Source organism: Typopeltis vanoorti, chromosome 19 (assembly GCF_054136105.1).
Source record: "Typopeltis vanoorti isolate ZY-2024b chromosome 19, IOZ_Tvanoo_1.0, whole genome shotgun sequence".
In the NCBI taxonomy this organism is placed as follows: Eukaryota; Metazoa; Arthropoda; class Arachnida; order Uropygi; family Thelyphonidae; genus Typopeltis; species Typopeltis vanoorti.
The window spans coordinates 77,904,482-77,927,301 of NC_143567.1; the positions used below are offsets into that span (position 1 = coordinate 77,904,482).

A 22,820-nucleotide genomic window follows, 5' to 3' on the forward strand; every position below is an offset into this window, starting at 1 on the left:
CCTTCCTTCTGAATGGTTCTGTCTTTATTACGAGGTTGCAAACAATTTTCAGATCATATATCTCCCTCTGATTTTCACTGATTTCTACTAAAACCAGAGGCATGGGACGTTTGTCTGCACTATGCAAACTAAGCCTTATGACTTGAGGTCAGTAGCTATCTCCTCTGATGTTATTGTTTCCAATAAACCTCTGATGACAACCTGTAAATTTTTTCGCTCTTTAGCTGAAACGTATGGAACAGCAGGAACAGCAGAAACTCAAATATTAGCAGAAAAATAGTCAACTCTTACACCACTTCAAGAAATATAACAGTAATAGGACCCACTGAACCCACACATTACGGAGCAACCGGACGTCCTGATGTACTAGATATAGTTATGTTAAAAAACATAGCACACAGCTATCAGATACAAGCAATCAACGACTTATGTTTTGAACATAACCCTCATCATATTACAACTAGGCACCATACAAGATTTAACGGAAAACAACACCAGATTTATAAATAGGAAACAACTTCCTTCAACCTTCCAGGAAAACCTTGGTCCAATACCGCATATAACATCTGCCGAAGATGTAGAAAAAGCAGTGAAAACTCTTGAAAATCAACTACTGACATCTATAACAGAAGTAACAAATATAACCAAATGTGCACCATCAAATAAACTCCCAGAGTATATAAAACTTCTTATCCAAGAGAAAAACAGATTAAGAAGACAATATCAGAGAACAATGGACCCAGTGGATAAACAAGCAGTCAATAGAGCAACAAACCAGGTTCGATATGCCCTATAGGATCACCGTAACCAACTCTGGAATAACAAAATTCACCAATTAAACACAGACGATCAATCAATATGGAAAAATTATGAAATCACTCCGTACAAGGCGTTTTACATTTCCTCCAATCCAAGGTGAATCTAATGTTGTCTACAACGACGAGGAAAAAGCTGAAGCATTTACTCACAGCTTAGAAAAATAATGCAGCCCCAATTATATCAATACAGATAACAATTTCATAAGTAAAATTCACACCCAAGTGCGTAAAATAACTCATGTCTCATTCCAATCCAATAACAAATCCTTGTCAACAAGAGAAATATATGAGATTTTAAGAAAACTAAATAACAAAAAGGCTCCAGGTCTAGATGGAATAACAAACAAGGTACCCAAGTTACTTCCCCTCAAAGGGGTTATGCATCTGGTATCCATCATTAATGCCATCCTCCGGCTAAATTATTTCCCACAGCGATGGAAAATTGCCGACGTTTTCCTAATTCCCAAATCTGGAAAAAATACAGTTTCCTGAAAATTACAGACCAATCAGCCTTCTTTTATGCATAAGTAAGATAGCCGAACGTGCTATTCTCACACGGGTTCAAGCGGCAACAGATGTCAACCATGTCATTCAACGTGAACAATTCGGCTTTTGGAAATATCACTCCACAGCGCTACAAATTTACAGAGTTGTCGAACATATAACCCAAGGGTATGAATGGCACCAACACTCTGGCGCAGTTTTACTGGACATCACTCAGGCGTTTGATAGAGTGTGGCATCACGGACTAATTTTTAAACTACATGAAGTTGGTATTCCATTACCACTAGTTCTACTTATCAAATCATATCTAAATAACAGAAAATTTAAAATAAAACTCAACGGTATCAGATCCACAGAGAGGAGAATCACGGCCTGAGTCCTTCAAGGCTCTCTACTCTCTCCCCTACTCTTCTCCATATACATGGCAGATCTCCGCAAACTGTCCCCAGCTATCACCGCTCTATATGCCGATGACACAATCATTATAGCCAGATCCTTCCGTCCACACCTGGCCACATTCAAGCTGCAGAGAGCAGTCAATGAATTGGAGGATTGGTACACCAAATGGCGTATCTCAATCAATCCAATCAAAAGCTCTGTAGTACTTTTCACCAGACGTAAAACAGAACCAAATAAAGTACAAATGTTTGGTAAAATCATCCCGTGGCACAATTCTACCAAATATCTGGGAGTTCATCTTGATAAACGTCTAAATTTCAAGTCACATATAGATAGTGTCGCCACTAAGTCAAGTCAGACCATAGCACAGCTGTATCCACTTTTGAATAGGAACAGCTTTCTAAGCATGAGCAACAAAATTCTCCTTTAGAAACCGGTAATCAGACCTCTACTAACTTACGCCTCTTCAACCTGGGGTCACACAACTAAAAGCAACATCAACAAACTTGAGATAATACAGAATAAATGCCTAAGAATGGCATTTAATGTCCCATGATTCATCAGAAACATCCAGTTACATCAAGAAGCCAATCTTCCAGATATTAAGACCTACATGACAGGCATTGCAGAGAAATTCTTCACAATAACGGATAATCACCCAAATCAACTAATTCGACAATCAGCAGACTACAAACCGTCAGATCGTTTCAAACATAAAAAACCGAAATCCTCCATCGCAAGAGAAAGCTGATACAGCCTCAATGCTCACAATGAGCGGGTAAATTACCCACAATAATCTCATCACCCGCAATCTAAAATCCAGAAGAAGGGATAAAGAGTCAAGGACTCAGTCCATCAACCAATTTATTTCAAAGTTCAAAATTTATTCAGAGAAAATAAAAAATGCATGTTGGCAACTCATGCGCGTCTCAGACGAGTATTCTGTTCTGATGTAGCGTTAGTTTGTTTTGCCTGTATGCTAAGCCGGAGCTTTGTTATTCAACGTCAGTGGTTTAAATTTTATATTTTTTAAAGTTTTATTTTTTAAAGCTTTACGTCTATCCTTGCAATGTCAAAGAGGCGAAACTGCAGTTTTATGACGATCTCTAGAAAGAATTCAAGTTCATTAAAATGGACAAGCTGCGTAGTGATGAAACAAAAGTGGTATGCCAACATTGTAATGTCCATTTTTCCATTGCTCATAGAGGCAGAAGCTGCATCAACCAACTTCTATGTAGCCAGAACATAAGCATGCTGAAAAGACTCCAGCTTCAATTAAAAACAACAACTCGTTTATGGTGAGGCATGGTTATAGTGAAAGCGATAAAATTGCAGGAAGTGAAGCTCTTGTTGCTTATTATACTGTGCATCACCGACAAAGCGCAAATAACTGCCTGTCGACATATAAAAAACCCAGCTAACTATTTTTGTGCCCATATAGGGAGTAGGTGAGGCCGTTTAAGCCTTATCTAACTTTTGGAGACTGAGTGGGCAGTTCAATCTGCACTAATAGCTAATCAGAGATAGCTGACCTAAGGCTATCACTAATTAATCGGCACACAGTGAAGAAGACGGCTAATGAGTTCCACGATCTGGTGGTCCCTAACCCTAACACAATATTTTTTTATCTGAATATAGTGTGGGCTCGACGGCCGATTTTCTTGAGTTTTACAGGAAGAAAAACCCGAGTTTCCAGGAGAAAAAAACCGTTTTTCCGTGCCAGAGATCGACTTACTCGGGAACCCGTAGAAAAAAGGCTTAGAAAATCATCCTGCAGTCGGCGACTAGACTGGGGATGTCAATCCAGATTACTTTACATCTTTATCATCTTTTGTTTCTATAGTATCCCCTCTTGAATATGATATCAAGGTAGAAACGAAAGATTGTGCAGTCCATTCCACATCTTCTAATATATCAAATGTTTTGCCTGTATTAAGTGACTCGTATGATCGCAGAAGTTTTAATGTAATGTATGATGGTATATCTGGTTTGACTAATATCCCAAGTTTAAGTGATCATCAAGACTTCGCAGTTAGCTACCATCAGTCACATAGGGAACATACATGTTTTATACAGCCATATCCCAATGTATCTGATAGAAGCATGTGGAGTAGACTGTGTTGTGCAAGTTCTCCTGAAACAAATCAACGGACATTTTTAAATGTCTGTAATATATTTTACAATTTTGATGAGACCAAATTGTATAATCTATCTTTTAGAATTCCAATATGTTCTAATGATTTTTATGGAATAGGAAGTATGGGGGGATTAAGAATGACAGAAGTGAATATGTGCATGGAATAAATAGTGCAGAAATAGATACACACATATTGCTGAGTGATATACTAAAGAATGCGAGAGAGGTTCAGGAACAAAAACAAGCATCAGTGGGAGTAAACGATGTCAAGTTAAGAAGAAGCAAAAAAGATGTTGTGCTGTATGGGAATTCTATAATTAAGGGTGTGAAGGATGGTAGGGTAATTAAAGCGTGTTATCCAGGGTCAAAGATTAAGGATATAACTGGGGCTGTGAAATTGCAGAAAGATAGAGTGAGTGAGATTATTGCAGTTATAGGGACGAATGATCTACGTAGCGAAAGATTTTCATTTTCTGTAAGACGGGATTTGAAGAATTTAATGATAGCAATGAATACAAAGAGTGAGAGTGGAAAGATCATGAGTGTGCTACCACGATTTGATTGTGATGAAATGAACAGAAGAGCAATTATAGTAAATGGAATGGTGTCCAGATTGTGTAAAAGGTTTTGCAAAGAAATGAAACTGAATATTCATGTTATGAATGTCTGGGATGAGTTTGATAAAAGGAAGGAGTATTTTAAGAGAGACGGTTTGCACTTAAATGGATTAGGAGCTTGGCATTTAGAACATTTATTGAAAAAGGACAGAGTAAAGGGTCATAAACAGGGAAATGGGATTTGCTAGGGAGGCAGGTGATAGAGTCAGCTGTAAATAGTACTAAGGTCATTAATTGTTGTTAAACTGGGATTAATTGTTCGCAGAATGTTAACAGTATACAGAGTGGGGTAATTCGCACAGAGGGATATTATGGGAAGAAGTGAGTATTGCAGTTTATGTATACTAATGCTCGAAGTATTAGGAATAAGTGTGAAGAATTTTTGTCATTACTTAGTACAACATGGCCAAAAATTATAGGAATTAGCGAAACTTGGTTAACCAAGAATGATATAGTTATTGGGATTGAATGTAAGGGGTACAGTATTTTCAGGCAGGACAGAGATGACAGAATGGGGGGAGGGGTTTTATTAATTATAGACGAAACATTAAAGCCAAAAAAGATAGAAGTATCTCACTGTGACAGGTATGTAGAGGGCAGTTCATTAGAGGCTGTTTGGTGTGAGATAGAGATTAACAAGGCGAAATATGTAATTGGTTGTTTGCTATAATCGAAGGGGGAATAAGGAAGAATGTAGATAGCAGGTATTGGCAAATTAGCACGATGAGTAAAGGTCAAGTAATTATTATGGGGGATTTTAACTTTGGGGACATAGCTTGGGGGAAGGAACGGTCACAAGGAACAAAGGAAATGGAGTTTATACAATTGTTAAGAGATAATTACCTGAGACAGCATGTGATGGAAGGGACAAGAGATTCTAGAGTGTTAGATCTAGTCATAACATCGGAGAACATATTAATAAGTAATTTAGTTATAATGTCTCCACTTGGGGAAAGCGATCATGTGGTCTTGACCTGGGAGATTGAAAGATGTGCTGAATATTCTATTAAGAATGGGTATATGTGGAATTACAAGGCTAGTGATTATGGCAAGCTGAGAAGTCAGCTTTCAGCTGTATTATGGCATGAGAAATTCAAGGGGAGAGATGTTGATGCTGCGTGGAAGATTCTCAAGGAGTATTTGAAGAAAGCTGTATCAGACTGTATTCCCAGAGTCAGAAGCAGAAATCAAGTAGGAGTAAAAATGATGAATAATACTATTAAACAGGAGTTGCAGATAAAGAAAAGGTTGTGTAAGACGTATAAAGAAAAAGGTGATGAGCGTTCCAATGAGCAATATAAGGTACATGCAAACAGAGTAACCTGTATGGTAAGGAAAGCCAAAGCTAATTATGAGGGGAAGCTAGCTGATGAATCCAAAAGAAACCCTAAAGAGTTCTTTCGCTATGTGGCTAGTAAAAGGAAGAATATCCATGGAAAGATTACTTTAAAAAGTGTTGATGGTAAGGAAATTACTGAAGCTAATCAAATAGTTGAGTTGCTTAGTGATCATTTCGCAAACGTGTACCATCTTCGTAGTGATAGTGCAGTGTCAGATATGCCATTGACTGAGGAGCGTATAGAAATAGATGAAATTGAGGTGCTTAATATATTAAAGAACCTTAATACTAACACGGCCATTGGGTTAGATGGCATATCGGCCCATGTGTTACGAGAATGTGCAAGAGAATTAGCAACTCCTCTAACCAGAATGTTTAATTTAAGCCTCAGTTCTGGTAAAGTGCCAATAGAGTGGAAAGAGGGGAAAATAGTTCCATTGCACAAGGGAGGCTCTAAGACTGAGGTTGCAAATTATAGACCAATCAATATATCTGGAGTGGTGGTTAAGATTTTGGAGAAATTAGTTAAAATTAGAATTCAGGACTGGGTGGACAGCAATATGATACATTATAAGGGGCAACATGGTTTTGTGAAGGGTAGGTCTTGCCTAAGTAATTTGCTTACGTTCTATAATAAAGTAACAGTGGAGTTGGATAAAGGAAATATCCAACATATCACTTACTCAGTGATACTGCTTGACTTTGCAAAGGCTTTTGACAGGATTCCACATGGAACTCTGTTACATAAATTAGAGCAAATGGGTTTGGATCCGAAGATGGTGATTTGGATTAAAGGATGGCTGGCAGACAGATATCAAAGAGTGGTTTATGGAGGAGCTGAGTCCAGGAAAAGGCAAGTGACTAGTGGTGTACCTCAGGGCTCATTTCTTGGTCCTCTATTGTTTAATTTGTACATCAGTGATATTGGAAATACCTTGAATGGAAATATCCACTTGTTTGCTGATGATGCAAAATTGGGAAGAGTGACAATCAATTCAAATGATGTGGATATTTTATAGGATGACTTAAATAGGCTGACGGTATGGACTGAGGTAAATGGCTGTCAGTTCAACGTGGCTAAGCGTAAGGTGATGCACTTCGGGAGGATGACATCCCATGCTGTTTACTATATTAATGGAACTGAACTGCAGGAAATTGATGAGACAAGAGACTTGGGAGTTATTGTGGACAGAGAACTTAAGTTTAAAGGGCATATTGCAAAGATTGCCAAAACATCACATCAAATTACATGGTTGTTGAGGAACACACTAACAAGCAGGGATAGGGAAGTTATTGTTCCACTCTATAAGGCATTAATAAGGCCGCATTTGGACTATTGTGCACAGATCTGGTCGCCAGGATTTCTTGGTGATGCGGAAGTGGTAGAGAGGATTCAGAGGCGGGTTACAAAGATTGTTGTAGGTCTGTGGGATGTTCCCTATGAGGATAGATTGATGATCTGTGGGCTCCAAAAACTAGCTGATAGACGTAGGAGAGGAGATATGATAGCGGTATTTAAATTGTTAAAGGGATTTTACAGGATTGATACTGATGATATTCTTAAGACCAGTGCAGGATGTGAGAGAACGAGGGGCCATCCCTGGAGATTGTGTAAGAGTGTGGTTAACAAGGGTGTTAGGACAAGATTTTTTACTTTGAGGGTTGTGAATGGGTGGAATGCTTTGCCAGAACTGTTTGTGAATGCTTCAACTGTGAATGAATTTAAGGAGTTGTTATGACAGGTATTGTGTAAATAATGGTTAGTGTGTCGATGTCGGGTCTCCCGCGATGAGTCTTTTGACTCCATGGAGACACCGTTAAAATAATAATAATAATAATAAATCTTTCTTCGTGCTGTCCAGGCCCGTAGAGTGCAATCGCCACTTCTACTGAGCTACACAGGCTTCTTGCTTGTCGATATTGATAAATAAAATTTATGAAGCAAAATTTTCTCCAGCACGTACCAAATGAGATGCAATAATTATCAACGTTTTATCACCATACATAATGAGCGAAGTAATAAAGGATTTGAATAAAACAAAATGCATTACAGTCAGTTTAGATGCATCAAACAAAAAAGACATCAAACTTTTTCCAATCGTTGTGCGGTACTTTTTGCCAAATTGTGGTGTTCAAGACAAAATTATAGACTTTATTTCCTTACCTGGTGAAACATCGGACATGCAATATGCAATGTTAAGGAAGTAAGTGCGCATTTTCCTTACAAAACAAAATTGTTGCTTTGTGTGCAGATAACACAAACACCAATTTTGATGGTTGCAAAAGACTTGGCAAAAATAATGTGTTTATGTAATAAAACTTTTTTTAATCATCTTACTTTTTCATGAATACAGAATATTACATAACCCCCCGTCCCGTTCTTGCAATCACAATGTCCCGTTTTTGTCTCAAGGAAATATTGCCAGCATATTCCCAAGGAAATGAACGAGTATGGAGTAGGCGAGGCCTTTTAGTCCTATATGTATTGTCTGAGATAGTGTGAGTTCTCATCGTTTTTTTGAGTTTACCGGACAAAAGACTCGAATTGCTGGGAGAAATAACTCAATTGACCATGCCAGATAACGACTTACTCTGGGAGTGGGCTGAGAATGGTTTAGATAATGTTCCTCTAGTCGGCGAGTAGGTTTTTCTTCAGGCGATCAAGTGCCGTGGAGTGGAAAGTCACTTCCACTTTGCTACATAGGTTCCTTTTCATATATGTATGTTCGTATAATGTGATTTTGCCTACGTGTCACACCTAGTCACATTTCCTTCCTGTGTCTTGTACTTCATGAGTTTGTTGGTCACACTTCACTTTATATTCGCTCCCCAACACTTTCTTCTCTCGCAGTTGATGCTCGATGATACTGCCGATCCATTTATCTTCAATTCTTTTATTCTTCTCACCTTTGGAATGCAGTGTGATACTGCTAGTTAAAAATACCGGATTATTTTCTATGTATTACTGTCCTTTCCTTGCACGATATCATATCATGTCATGGTACTAATCCAAGCTGTCCTCTAAGAAAGTTTCATGCCTTGTCGTTCATGACGTATGCATCCCCTTGTGTAGAGGATGCAGACTTTGGTTACAGTTTGTCATTTATGAACAATTTCTGTATTATCGCTGACCCAGTCCTTCTTCATTTGGCTTAATTCATTTAATACTGTAAATCTTATAAAATCAAATCACTAGTATTATTATTATCATTGTGTAACACCTCCAAGGAGTTCAAATCCTTAACGTTTCGATTTACTTTTCTGTTTCTAATGTTTATATTAGAAACAGAAAAGTAAATCGTAAATCGTAAAGTAAAAAGAAAAGTAAATTTCTGTTTCTAATGATTATATTAGAAACAGAAAATTTTCGACATTATAAAATAGTACCATCAGAAATCTCTTTTTTTTTTTTTAAATAAAATTCCGAAAACATCGTAGTTTTATATACAAACCTGTATATTTTTTAAGCAATAATTTAATTTGCTTAAAGCCGTTAAAAGAACGTTGACGAGTCTACCAATAAAAACACAGGATTATTTTCAAGTGGTATTTGTGGTGCCCCCTGCCGATTGAACTCTCGCCAGCGTCACTGTTCTCTTAGCGGTATTCATTTTTAAAACTTGGTGACTATGTAATTATTATATGTTCTTCGTTGAGTATTCGTATTGCATAGTTAATTTTACTTTTCATTATTGAAATGTGCTTTCGCTTTTCTTAAGTTTAAATCAATATGAGTAAAAAAGTGCAGTACAAAGCTGGCGATTTAGTGTTTGCTAAAGTTAGAGGTTATCCACCATGGCCTGCACGGGTAAGTCGAGTATCTAGGATTTGCCGCTCTTTTCCGTTAGTGATTTTTTTGCATCAGTTTCATTTTATCACAAACCCTAAGCGACTGATTTAATTGTTCCCTTCTGAGATCTCTGTGTAATTTTTGTAGCATTTTTTAATTTTATAATGTTAATTATCTGGTGGGAAACTTCATTACGCAAAATTTAAGTAATATCTTGAATTTTGATAATGATAGAACATTGATTTTTAATGCCTCAGGGAACGAGTGAAAGAAGAAAGCTCCACTATTCTTTCTTTATATTTATTAATAGATAACAGATAACAATAATAGATAACATAATATATAATGTTATCTATTATTAAACACAATATTCATTTATAAAATGTTTAGATATAAGATTAGTTGTAATTAACACAGTGATCGATTTGAATAAAATGAAAAAGTTCACAATTGGACATTATCAAGTTTGAATATATTGAATAGAATATTACTACGAAACGTTTTGAATCTAGTTATGTAATGCATGATGCGAAACATTGCATAACATTGAAGCATTGGTCAATAGTATGAAGGTACTTGAGAATTCAGAAACATTAGTTGATTGCTGTAGCTGACTCATGAGGGAAGTAAAAATTTTACTCCTTCCATATTCAGATAATTAAATTTGTTTTGAAGGTCTGACAGTTTCAGTTGGTTAGCACTTATATTGCTATTTCACATTGCAGGCTGGCCATGAAATCAAGAATATTGTTGGCTAATACAGCCAATAATTTACAAAGATTAAAGGACCAGTTTAAACATATTTTGGTCGTAAGATTTTAAAGATAGATAAATAGCCATGAAGAGTCCTGTTAAATATGTATTTTGAATTGCATCTGTTCACTTTAAAAGATGCATATTTTGTATAATCTAGTTAATAGCTAATAGTCATAACTTAAGAGCTTATGATACCAGCATTCACATGTGGTTGGATGGTAAAGTTGTGATCCTGAATGATATTACTTGTAAGCCATGCAAAACATTTGAGAGCAAGAATATTGTTGGCTAATACAGCCAATAATTTACAAAGATTAAATGACCAGTTTAAACATATTTTGGTCCTAAGATTTTAAAGATAGATAAATAGCCATGAAGAGTCCTGTTAACTATGTATTTTGAATTGCATCTGTTCACTTTAAAAGAAGATGCATATTTTGTATAATCTAGTTAATAGCTAATAGTCATAACTTAAGAGCTTATCTTTGTTCATAATCAAAAGAAGTGTTACGGATATTTTGTAATGATTGCTTGGAAAGGTTTCTTACATCTCATCTAGGATGGGAGCTGTTCAACTGATGTGTTAGCTGATCTCGTATGGTGGCAAGAGTTCAGGCCTGATTTTCTTAAGAAAATCACGCTTGTACTCTGATAAAGGTGATTCAGAGGCCTCATGGTATTAATTGTTTTGGTTGTAATTACATGTAATCCAAACCTATAATTGGAATAGTGAAGCTCATAACATATTTGAGTATATGGGTTAAAAATATGTAATCGTTTACATTAAGATAAAATAAGACAAGAATTTTTTTTAAGTTTTTCATCAACTGCTTGGTTAGTTTCAAGATAGCATAGTTTACTCACTAAAATGTGAAGGAATGGTAACTGAGAATGCATAAGACATATTTTCCATGAATAATTTTAAACCTAGAGCATTGAATAGGATTAAGATTGATACCCAAAATGTCAACATGCATTTTTCACCATTTCTGCCAAATGGTTTTATTTGAAACACCATCAAATGCATCTAGTTATTTTTATTTTATTTTTTTAATTTTCTGCTGTTTAAGTGATTAAAACATCACTTTGAAATGAGAATAATATTTTCTGATGATTATTCTTAATATCAGTCTTCTAGCTGTTCCATCTACCTTCCCACTAATTGTAAAGAAATCTGTTAATCAACATTAAATTAAGTGTTAGAGCATGTATTAATTTTCCTGGAGTCCTGTTATTACTAATTACTGCTTTCACTGTCTTATTGTAGCTATCTTAGCCCCCTCTCTGACATTTTAAGCCCTTTTGAGTAGATATTCTATGCCTGAGTCTTTACACTTAGCCTAGAGTCTTGCAGGTATGGAAACAGTCAATTAGGGAGCAGGGGACCTCCAAAGTTGTAAACCTATCTAAATATCCAAAACAGTCAGTTGTTTATATGCTTCATTATTTCTGTTTAGAGAATTAAATGATTCTGAATTTATTACTGCAGTTTGCTACTGTAGCAGTCTGGGAGAGTGAGTTGTTCTCAGCGCTGGATGTGTATTGACCAAATCTTAGTGGTTTTAAGTCATTTCATTCCTGTTTGGATTTGGTTGTGGTTTGACAGTCTCTTATTTCTTTCAAGTCAAAAGACAAAGGACTAATTATTAATAACAGGAATCCAGGAAAATTAATATATGCTCTTACACTTAATCTAATATTGATTGACAGATTTATTTATTAATTTTTTTCCTTTTTTACCATATGCTGGTTAGATGTAAAAGTAGTGTCTTTCCAATCATCCCTATGGAATACCTACAGAGCGTGATAAAGTCCTGTTCTTGTGTATAAATTAAATAGGATATGGCTTTTCTGCTCTTCTTTCCACTTTCCTCTATGTATAGAAGTCGCAGAACTAGTTTATCAAGGACTCATCGAGGGAGGCTATAAATCACCCATACCAGCTGTCATACCTTCTTAAATTCATTCACACTAGATGCACTCATTACCCCTAAAAGCAAACTATTTCACCCCTTCACTGCTCTGTGAGAGGAAAAACCTAGCTTTTGCCCCTTTCTTGACTGCGAACAAACTTAACTTCCATGGATGTCCCTGTGTTCTCTTCCCACCTACCATATAACGAAAAATTTTATCAGACAATATTCTGTAACACCCATTCAAAAGTTTATAAACCTCTGTTATATCACTCCTCTTTCTCCTGTTAACCAGAGTCTGTAATTCATATACTCTCAATCTGTCCTCATAATCTAAATCCCATAAACCGGATATAATCTTTGTAACTCTTTTTTTTGCACCCTTTCCACAGCTTCTTTATCTGCTTGGAATTCAGGAGACCAAACCTGCATACAATAATCCAGGTGTGGTCTTCAAAATGATTTCCTTATTCTTGCATGTCAAGGTTTGGTTCAACATTGTAATCATCTGCTCAGTTGTATTTGCAGCTTTTGCTATATGACCTTTGAACTTCAAATTCCTATACACCAATATGCGAGGATCCCTTGCCTCTTCAGTTTCTTGTAGTATAACCCCACTAATATAATATGCCACTGGAAATCTCATGTCCAAGTGCATAACTACACTTACTAATATCAGGGGTCGGGAACCTTTTTGAACCAAAGAGCCATTCCACAAAAAAAATTAATTAAAACAAAATTTTGGGAGCCACAACTTCAATTCAATTTTTCCTTGTGACTCCAAGTTGCAGTTAGTTCAAACTTAGGTAAATTTGTTTTTAATTCAGTACTTCCAGATATCAAATACCACTTTTATGTTTGCATATAAATTTTTTATATGTTCAATAAATAAAACAACATTAAGTTTGATTAAGTTTTTAATCACAAAACATGTTTAAGTAAGTATAATATTGCAAAAAAGTCAGAATTTGTGTTTATACAATATGTATTTTAATAGATATTTGATTATTTTAATTTAAAATTCACTAATCAGACTTTTGATTTTGCATCTTCTCAGCCAATTTACTTATATCTGTATGGTATGTCGTGCACTTTAATAGTAATTTGGCTTTCAAACTTTCATCAGTCAATTCATTCCTATACTTATTTTTAATGTAATTCATTGAAGAGAAAAATTGTTGACAATTGTACGCTGAACTGAAAAGAGTCAACCCCAAAAGCCTGGCATTTGGATAATTAGTTGGGAAAAATTTCTAACATTTTTAAATATAATTTCCTGTGGTGTTTCTTCCATAGTTTCCTCATTTTCTTCAATTTGTGCTACCATTTCCTGAAGTTTTTTTACTCAGATGCTTTTATTCTGAATTTCCAGAAGCTCCATTTGTAGTTCTGCAATTGATATTCTGGGAAAAGCTTCAGTATCTATTAAATTTAAATTGCAATTTAACGGATGTATAATAAATTTCATCATCTCCTGATGTTTTTAAAATCCTGAAATCTGCTTGTAAATGAATCTAAAATTACAGTAATCATTTCAGCGAATATTTTGCAATTTACTGTTTTTTGATTTAAATTCAATGTATAATTTTTTAGATTTTCAAAATATATAAATTTTTCTTCAGTAACATCTTCGAAAAACACTCTTAATTTCTGTTCAAAGGTAAGGACTTCCTCTAGCAATTGTAAGGCTGTGTTTGTTTCCCTTCCCTTGCAACTTCAAATTTAGCTTATTAAAATGTTCTGTCATATCAAGCAAAAAAATAAAAATTTTGTATCCATTCGGGATTACTGAGAAATTCCACATGATTTACATTATAATTTTTAGTGGTTAAGAAAACTTACTTCTTTTAAGCACTAAAAAAACGTTTTAATGCTTTTCCTCTTGGTAACCATCGTACAGATGTAAATGTCACTAAATCTTTATGTTGACTACCTAGTTCCTCTAAAAATGTGTCAAAATGTCTGTGATTCAATGCCTGAAACCAGATGAAATTGATCATTTTCACAACATCCATCACTCTTTTTAGTTGTGGTAATCATCCCAAAGAATATGCAACAAGCTTCTTGATGCAAAATGCAATGAAATGAAATAACTCCATGCGGAATATGAGTGGAGAATAATTTAACAAACCCCTTATTTTTCTCAATCATAGAAAGCGTGCCATCGGTAGCAATGCATACTATATTATTAATATTTATATTTTTATTCTGTAAATTTGTTAGAAGGTTTTCTGAAATATCTTGACCTGTAGTGTGTCCTTTAAGTGTTAGCAGATCAAGAAGTTCTTCTAGAATACCGGAAGATGTGATATATTTAACCATCATACAGCATTGTGCCATATCGGAAATATTATTTGATTCATCAACTGCAATAGATATAAAATCGGCAGAATTAATATCCATAATTTGCATATTTGAAACTTCTGCAGAAATTGTTACAATCCGTTCCTTGACAGTTCTAGCTGAAAGAGGTAAATCTTTAATTTTTTTACGTATCTCGTCCTTATTTTTCATATCCTTAAATAGAATTTCAGAGACGTTATATATGCAATTTTTTTAGAAATTCACCATTGGTAAAAGGTTTTCCCACTTTTGCTATTTCAAGGGATAACAAAATACTTGCTTCAGTAGTATTTCGAAGATTTCATCCAAGTTGACAGATTTCTTTGCTGAAGCACTGTTTCCTTTTGTAATTCTTCAATAGCTTTTTTCTATTATCATCCTCGGGATATTTTTTACTGAAGTTTAAATGTTTTCCTCGAAAATGTCATTCGACATTACTTGATTTGTTATTTTGAAGTCGTAGATGGCAAATTAAACATTGTGGATTTCCATTTACTTCTATAAATGCAAATTTCTCTATCCACATTTTATTGAATCCTTTGTTTTCTTCGATTGTTTTTCTTTTTCTTGAACTCATATTAGGAGGGTTATTATCACAAATTTATCTGCAAATAAAAACACAAATTTAACTTAATAAAAATTAATTTGTGCGTAATATTACCTGACACTAAATTAAACACCAATTTAGTACCACAGTAAATAAATTAACTAACAGAATATTTATTTCGACAGTTAAAATCCGTATGTGTCAAACCGTGGTGTTTGATAGGACAGCTGATCAATTAGTTCAAATTTTCACCGTGGCGCTAGTTACCTTAGGCATTCAGCGGTATTTCAAATGTAATGTAGTTGTCAGTTCATTTCTAAAATTTCATGTATAACACTACATGCATAGTATCTAGTGGCACGAACAGACCGTATCAAAAAAACAATATTTAGTTGTTTGTATTAATTATGTTGTATCTTTTAATTCAATATAAAAGAGCCTCACTTTGTTCAGCCAAGAACCGCATGTGGCTTCGGAGCTGCCAGTTCCTGAACCCTGCTAATATTAAACTGACAGCATTGTCGTTTGCCCAAATTTCCAGCCTATTCGAATAATTTTGTAAGTGCTGAATGATTCCTGATTACCCTGCCTATCTTTGCATCGTTGGCAAACAATTGCACATCTGATGTTAGACCAAGGACTGAACCCTGAGGTATGCCACTGGTCACCTTAAATCTGGCATATTCCCATCCACTGTATATGACTGATATCTGTCTGTCAACCATCCCCTCATTCAACTCAAGAGTTTATATTCCAATCCTATATTCTCCAGTTTATGCAACACCCTTTCGTGTGGTATTCTATCAAATTAGAAAAATCCAACGTTATCATAGTATATCCATTCCCTTTATCAAACTTGGTTGTAGCATTTTTTTTTAAATATGCTCGAATCGATTGGTTTATTCGTATTTATTTGATAATTATATTTTAAAAAATTCTGTGTTAGGTGCATAATGTGTTCTGCTTAGAGTTATTTTTATTTTTTGTCATAGCGTGATGTTTTAAATATGATAAATTTCCTGATTATGCCAGTAAAGATGCCTCTGGCATCACCAAGAGGGACAGTTCACCCATCCTTTTTACAAGGTAGCAATATCATTCCTACTACTGATAGTTCTTCCCAACTTTGTATCATTTACAAACGATTGTATATTGCCACTCAAGCCTTTCCCAATATTGTTTACAAATTAAACAGTGGTAATTGTCCAAAACAGACCTTGTGGCAGACTCCTAGTGACTTTCCTCTTCTTGAATATTGCTCCCCATACACAACTTGTTAATACCTATCTGATAGCCAGTTTCTAATCCAGCACACTAATCTATCCAACTATAGCTTTTCCAGTTTAATTACCAGCTTGTCATTTGGTAATCTATCAAAAGCTTTTGTTATAATCAATACCCTCATAATAAATGCACTACTCAGGCCTTTACTAATAATTATTAGTACAGTCCTGTGCAGCTTAGTGGAAATGGTGCCTGCATCCTCTACAATAGGCTTTAGAAAAAGATCCTAAGCCTTTCTTTGACCATTTCCTGAGTTAGCCGATCTCTGGCATGGGCAAGCAGGTTTTTTCTCTTGCAAATTTGAGTTTTTCATCCTATAAACTCAAGGAAATCAACTGTTGGACCCACACTATTTCAGGCAATAACATATCTTGTTCAGGTTAGGTACCAAAAAATGGTAATACTTGTTTGCCAGTCTCTTCATTGGTTACTGCTTATAATTAGTAATAGTCTTGGGTCAGCTATCTCTGATTGGCTACTGGTGCAGATCAAACCCATTATAAACATTGTTTAGCATGTCCAACAATTTCCCCTCATTAGACAGGAGTATATCACATTTCCAGACTCCTTTATTGACATTAAACAAAGAGCCTAAAAGCCAGTCTCCGAAAGCTAGATAGGGTTAAAAGTCCTCACCTCCTCCCTTTAAGGGAATAAAAGGAGTTAGCCGATGCTGATTATTAGTTGCTGCAGTGGGTTGTGATAGGAATTTGTGAAAATCAACATAAAGTAGGAAGTTTGGCTGTTTCTGTCATGAGCTATAGCATTTAATTTAAATGATGCAGTGCGTTTAGGGTGATTTATAGTGAAGAATTTGCGAAGACACAACACGTGTTAGAATAATTACTTATTAAGAAAGTAACATTTGACATTTCTCTTGTCTCCATAAATTCTTCACTATGAATGCTGACCACCGTGTAACTTTAAAAGAAAGAATTTAGGACTTTATGGTTGTGCAGCTCAATTATGAATACATTATCTGAGCCAGTTCTTTGATTTTAAAACTGCAGATTCAAGAGTTATCTGATTTGAATGTTTTCATATAAAAATTCATGTAGTAATTTACAGAAATCTATCAAACCACCTTCAAACCCATTATAAACATTGTTTAGCATGTCCAAAAATTTCCCCACATCAAATAGAAGTATCATACTTCCAGACTCCTTTATGGACATTAAACAAAAAGAGCTCAAAAGCAATGTCATTTTTAATGTATCATGGGAAAACATGCCTTTCTGATTATCCGCTATAGGCATTCCATAGGATTGATTGTGTTTCCAGTGTTGTTTCAAAAAAATTAAGGAAGTGGGCTAGATTAAATAAAATCTAAATAGGAGTGACAGTCTTAATTTCTAAAATTTGATTATCACTCTTCTGGTTCTCAGGACCAGAAGAGCGATAATGAAATCTTAGAAATTAAGACTGTTCACTCCTATTTGGATTTTATTTAATCTCATCCACTTCCTTAATTCACTTATAGATTGCCTTGCATATCAAAATGTCAAATTCAGCATTATCCAAAACTCTCTCCAGACTAGTATTGAAGGTTGCATATGCACTTAGCTGCTTTGGTAGATAGGGTTTCTAGGATTAATGAAATGTCATCATGACACAGTTCATCAATCCAAGACTTCAGACAAGGGATAAAGACTTAAAAGGAATTACTGCTTATTTAGATTTTTACTCACAAACAAAATTTGTGAGATGTATATCTTATCAGCACTGAGTGCAGGTAAAGGACAGATGGAAAGGAAGAGTTAGTTCCATAAATTTGAAGTTCTGCTCTCTTTTTCGTACAGTTTTTGAAGAAGGTAGAGGAATGATTAAGGCTAATTCAGCAGAACTTTGATTATGAAAGTACTTGCTCAGTTTCTGCTTTATGCCTCCTCTGCATCTGTGACAGAGACTAGATTGATTATGTAAGAGATGGTATCAAGCAATGCTAGATGCCATCATACCACCACAAGCGTGAGAGTGATATTCCATGTTTGTGTTTTGATATTCTAGAAATAGATAACAGGTTAAATAGAAATAGATTACCTCAATTTTATTAAGTAGAAGTTACCTGGCCTGGTGATCCAAGTAAGTGATGTCTCTACTCTTCGTTTGGTAGGCTGCAGGTTCGAAACATAATGTGACATGAACATTTGTGATTGTATGTTTGTAGGTGGTAAGGCAATTTTCATTGCCTAGTGTCAGACCAACTGCCATGCTTTATTTGGATGTCTAGCCTTAAGTGGCTTGAATAAGAATCGTGCTTGATGTATCAGCCAAGTTATATGATCTGTTGACTTGGTTCATATGCCACACACTAGCACTTGCAAAATTACCAACTTTTCATTTACCAATAATTCTTGCATTTTCAAAAAATCTATATTGAAAGAAAATCAGTAAATGTTAATAAAATAAACAAAAATTTTATGTAAACAAAACAGGATACAAAAATATATTTTAATTCTAAAGAATAACATGATACTATTATTATTATTATTATTATAAATTTTAAAGATTAATATAAACACATACTATTTTTATTTAGTGTCTCCTAAAAGTGACAGTTTTTATAAAAATTAATCCAGCAGTAGAAATCAAACACTTATTGGCCAGCTGCTCATTAGGAAATCAAATGCCATTTTTAACTAAATTCCGTTATTTTATTTTTATTTTATTTTTTGAAAATGTCATTTCCTTTCTAATGACTTAGTCTAACCCATTTTTGCTTTAGAGTTGAATTTTCATATGCTACTTCAGCTTCTCCCTCCCCTTTACTACAAATGGCAGTTTTTCCTTTGTTGATAATGTTGAAGAAACTGAATCTAAGTTGCAGCATCCTCAGAATTGAAATTGCTAACTTCATTTGATTGAGTTGAATTTTTTTTCTTTTTCTGTTATAAATACATTCAGCTTCCTCCATGATTATGTGTTGTTGTACATTCACTGGTTCTATTAAAAATTCCATTTGATCTCAAGAAATCAAATTGATCATTTGATTTCTTGATCTCTTGCTTAACATTATTATTATATGGGTATCTCCATGGAGTCAAAAGACTTGTGGAAAACCCATGCTAACCATTATTCACACAATACCTGTCACACATATCTTAAATGCATTCACTGGTGTGGCACTTACAAATACCTTTGGCAATCAATTCCATTCTCCAAGCACATAAATGTCTAGTCTCACCCTTATCAGCCACACTGTTACACAATTCTCAGTGATAACCCCATGTTCTATCCCTACTCAGGTATTGAAAATTTTCTTGTGTCAATCTTATAGAATCCCTTTAGTAACTTATTTCTATCATGGGCCACCTTCTTCCATCTGTCAACTACAACCCATATACCTTCACATAGTGGTTATCATACTTTGCTCTCCAACTAACAGGTTGTGGGTTCAAATTCCACTCTGGACTGGAATGTTTGTAAAAACATATTTTGGACAAGCTTATATAGCTCCTTGAATTTATATGGTTTGTCCTGTTTTATTAAAAAAAATACTTTTCCAACACTGTTGGCATTAATACGTTAATCTTTTCTCTGTTTTTATTCATTAGATCATGTAATTGTACTAATTGTATCATTCAGATGGTATCTGAATGTATTCCTAGAGTTTGAATAATAAATAGGGTGGGAGTGAAATAGATGTGCTACCTTATTAAGTAAGAGATCCATACGAAGAAAATGTGAAAGCAGTGTAATGACCATAACAAGAGGAGTTATGAAATGTATAAAATGCAGGTGAGTATTGTATGAGAAAGCTAAATTGCAGTGTGAAAAATTGGCTGTGCAGGCTAAATGCAACCTAGAAGAATTTTATTATTATGCTGCAAGTAAAAGAAAAAAAAATGAGTTTCAAAGAATAACTGCTGGGTGTAGACAGTACCCTTTTATTCGAGGCAGATGTAATTTGTTCAAATAATGAGTGGCCAACTTGCTAAGATCTCTCAACCTGATGTAACATGATACACAGTTCTTCCATTACATTGTATTAAGAAATAACGGTGCACGAGGAGGAGGTTCTAGAGTTGTACTGGATAAGAATTCAGCAATAGGAACAAATGGGATATCAACACATATTAAAGGAATGTTCAGCCAAATTGGCTAGGCCCTTGACATGTTTGTATAATTTGAGTCTCAGCTCAGGAAAGATACCATAGAAATGGAAGGAATGTATGATAGTTCTGTTGTACAAGGATGCTGCAAAAACTAGTGTTTAATTACTGACTTATCAGTATCTTGGAGTGGTGAAGATTTTAGAGAAGTTGGTAAGAACTTGCATACAAAAATGAATTGACACACAAGCTGTACTCTGCAAGGAACAGCTGGGATTTACTAAAAGTAAGTCATGTTTTAGTAATTTACAGCTTAATTTGATAAAGGGAATGGATACTTTATAATACTGTTGAAATTCACTAAGGAATTTGGTAGAATATCACATGAAAAGTATGTTGCATACTCCAGAGAAGATGGAGTTGGAATATAAACTCTGGACTTCGATAAGTGGATAGTTGACAGACAGGTATCAAAGTGGTATACGATGAGTGTGAATCTGCCAGATTTAAAGTGACCAGTGTTCTATTGTAGGGATCAGACTTTAAACCATTCTTCTTCAATCTATACATTAATGATATTGGGAAGGATCTAACAGGGGATGTTCAGTTGTTTGCTGAGGATGCAAAGATACAGGGTAATCAAGGATGCTACTAATATCCAGCACTTACTGAATGATTTGAATAGGCTTGAACTATGGGCAGCTGATAATAGCTGTGGAATTCAGTGTTAGTAAGTGTCAAGTTAGTCATGAAAGGATTTTCACTGATATACTGGTGGGATTATTGCTACAAAAAACTGATGAGACTAGGGATCTTAGAGTTATGATGGATAGGAATTTGAAGTTCAAATGTCACAGCAAAAATTGCAAATACAACTCAGAGGATAATTGTGATGTTGAAGCAGTGACATGTAAGGATAAGGAAGTCATTTGGGCCTTGATACAACTACACTTGGGTGCAGATTTGAAGGAGATGAAGAAGCTGTGGAGTGAGTGCAAAGAAATGTTACGCAGATATCAGGATTGTGGAATGTAGATTGACGACAGATTGAAAGTGTGGATTGCAGAACCTGGTAAATGAGAGGGGAGGCTGAAATGTGATAGAGATCTATGAACTTCTGAATGGGTGTCATAGGATATCATCTGATGAACTTTTTTTTTTCATTATGTGAAAAGTGGGGAGAGAACAGAGAGATAGATACCCATGAAAGCTTGTGCATGGTTAAGAAAGGAGTAAAAGCTAGATTTTTTTTTTTCCTCTTGCATCAGTGGATAAATCTTCTCTTGATGAGTCCTTGACTCCTTGGAGGTCTTAAATAATAATAATAATAATATTCCTTTTCCACCCCTTTAGGGGGGGAAAAACCTGGAACCACCGAATCAGGTGACCATGCATACCTGATGTGGACAAAATGTGAAATCAATTATGTGTGAAAAATTTGTTCTGAATTTCTATGGTTTCTCTGACTGAGCTCTAGCCCTGTTTTGTTCAGACCACATAAGAGCAAGATGCAGTTGCTATAAAGTTGTGGTTCAAAAAAGATATTTTTCTGTATTACCCACCAGTTCATTGCCATTATTCTTCTGTGGTCCTTGATAATAAAGTGCAATAAAGATACTTTTCTGCTGTAATATGATATACAGCTAATTAAACACTTGTTATTTATGAAGAATTTGAGGATTTTCTGATACAAAAAATTAATTTCGTTTATGAACAAAACCAGGACCATAGCAAACATGTAAATTGCAGCTTTTGGGGAGCTTTTTTTAAATATATGCTGAGCTTGCCAAACACAATTTAGTGCAGAGTGTAATTTTGATATGTCTTTGCAGCCTCAAAATTGACAATCCTGGGTTCAAAAATTAACTTTGTATCATTAAATGATTTAACAAAACAGAACATTATCTACACTAATATTAAACAAATGAGACTGCCATATCTTTGTCGGCAGGAGACATACAGGACCATTAGTTCCGAGTGATCTTGTATTCCAGGATGGTTTGAATTAAAAATCCCCAACACATAGTTTCAAGGATATTAATTGGCTTAACCTTCCTTCCTACTGGCCACGACATGTATACACTCAGCAGAACCTGGATATGATGCATACAATCACTTGAAACAACGTGGATAAGAAGTACCAGCTTGCCTTCATATCCATTACAAAGTGCAATAATCCTTCATTCTGAGGAGAACACTTAACCAGATTAACTCTTGTTCATAACTGTCTTGCTTATTGCAAGAAATACAGTTCCTTATTGTATGCTGGGTAACTTAGTTATATATTAGACTAAATACCTACACATTTTTTATTTTTCTAC

At 35.0% G+C, this 22,820-nt stretch overlaps 1 protein-coding gene across 1 annotated transcript in view; it reads left to right on the top strand.

Annotated features, from left to right (window-relative positions):
• Positions 1-9,396: 9,396 nt before the first annotated feature.
• LOC150096273 (uncharacterized) overlaps positions 9,397-22,820 on the top strand; it is a 74,990-nt gene continuing 61,566 nt past the window's right edge. The window contains exon 1 of the mRNA XM_090408934.1: positions 9,397-9,622. Within this exon, the coding sequence (XP_090265060.1) occupies positions 9,545-9,622 (78 nt within the window). The 5' untranslated portion in view covers positions 9,397-9,544. The remainder of the gene's footprint in view (positions 9,623-22,820) is intronic.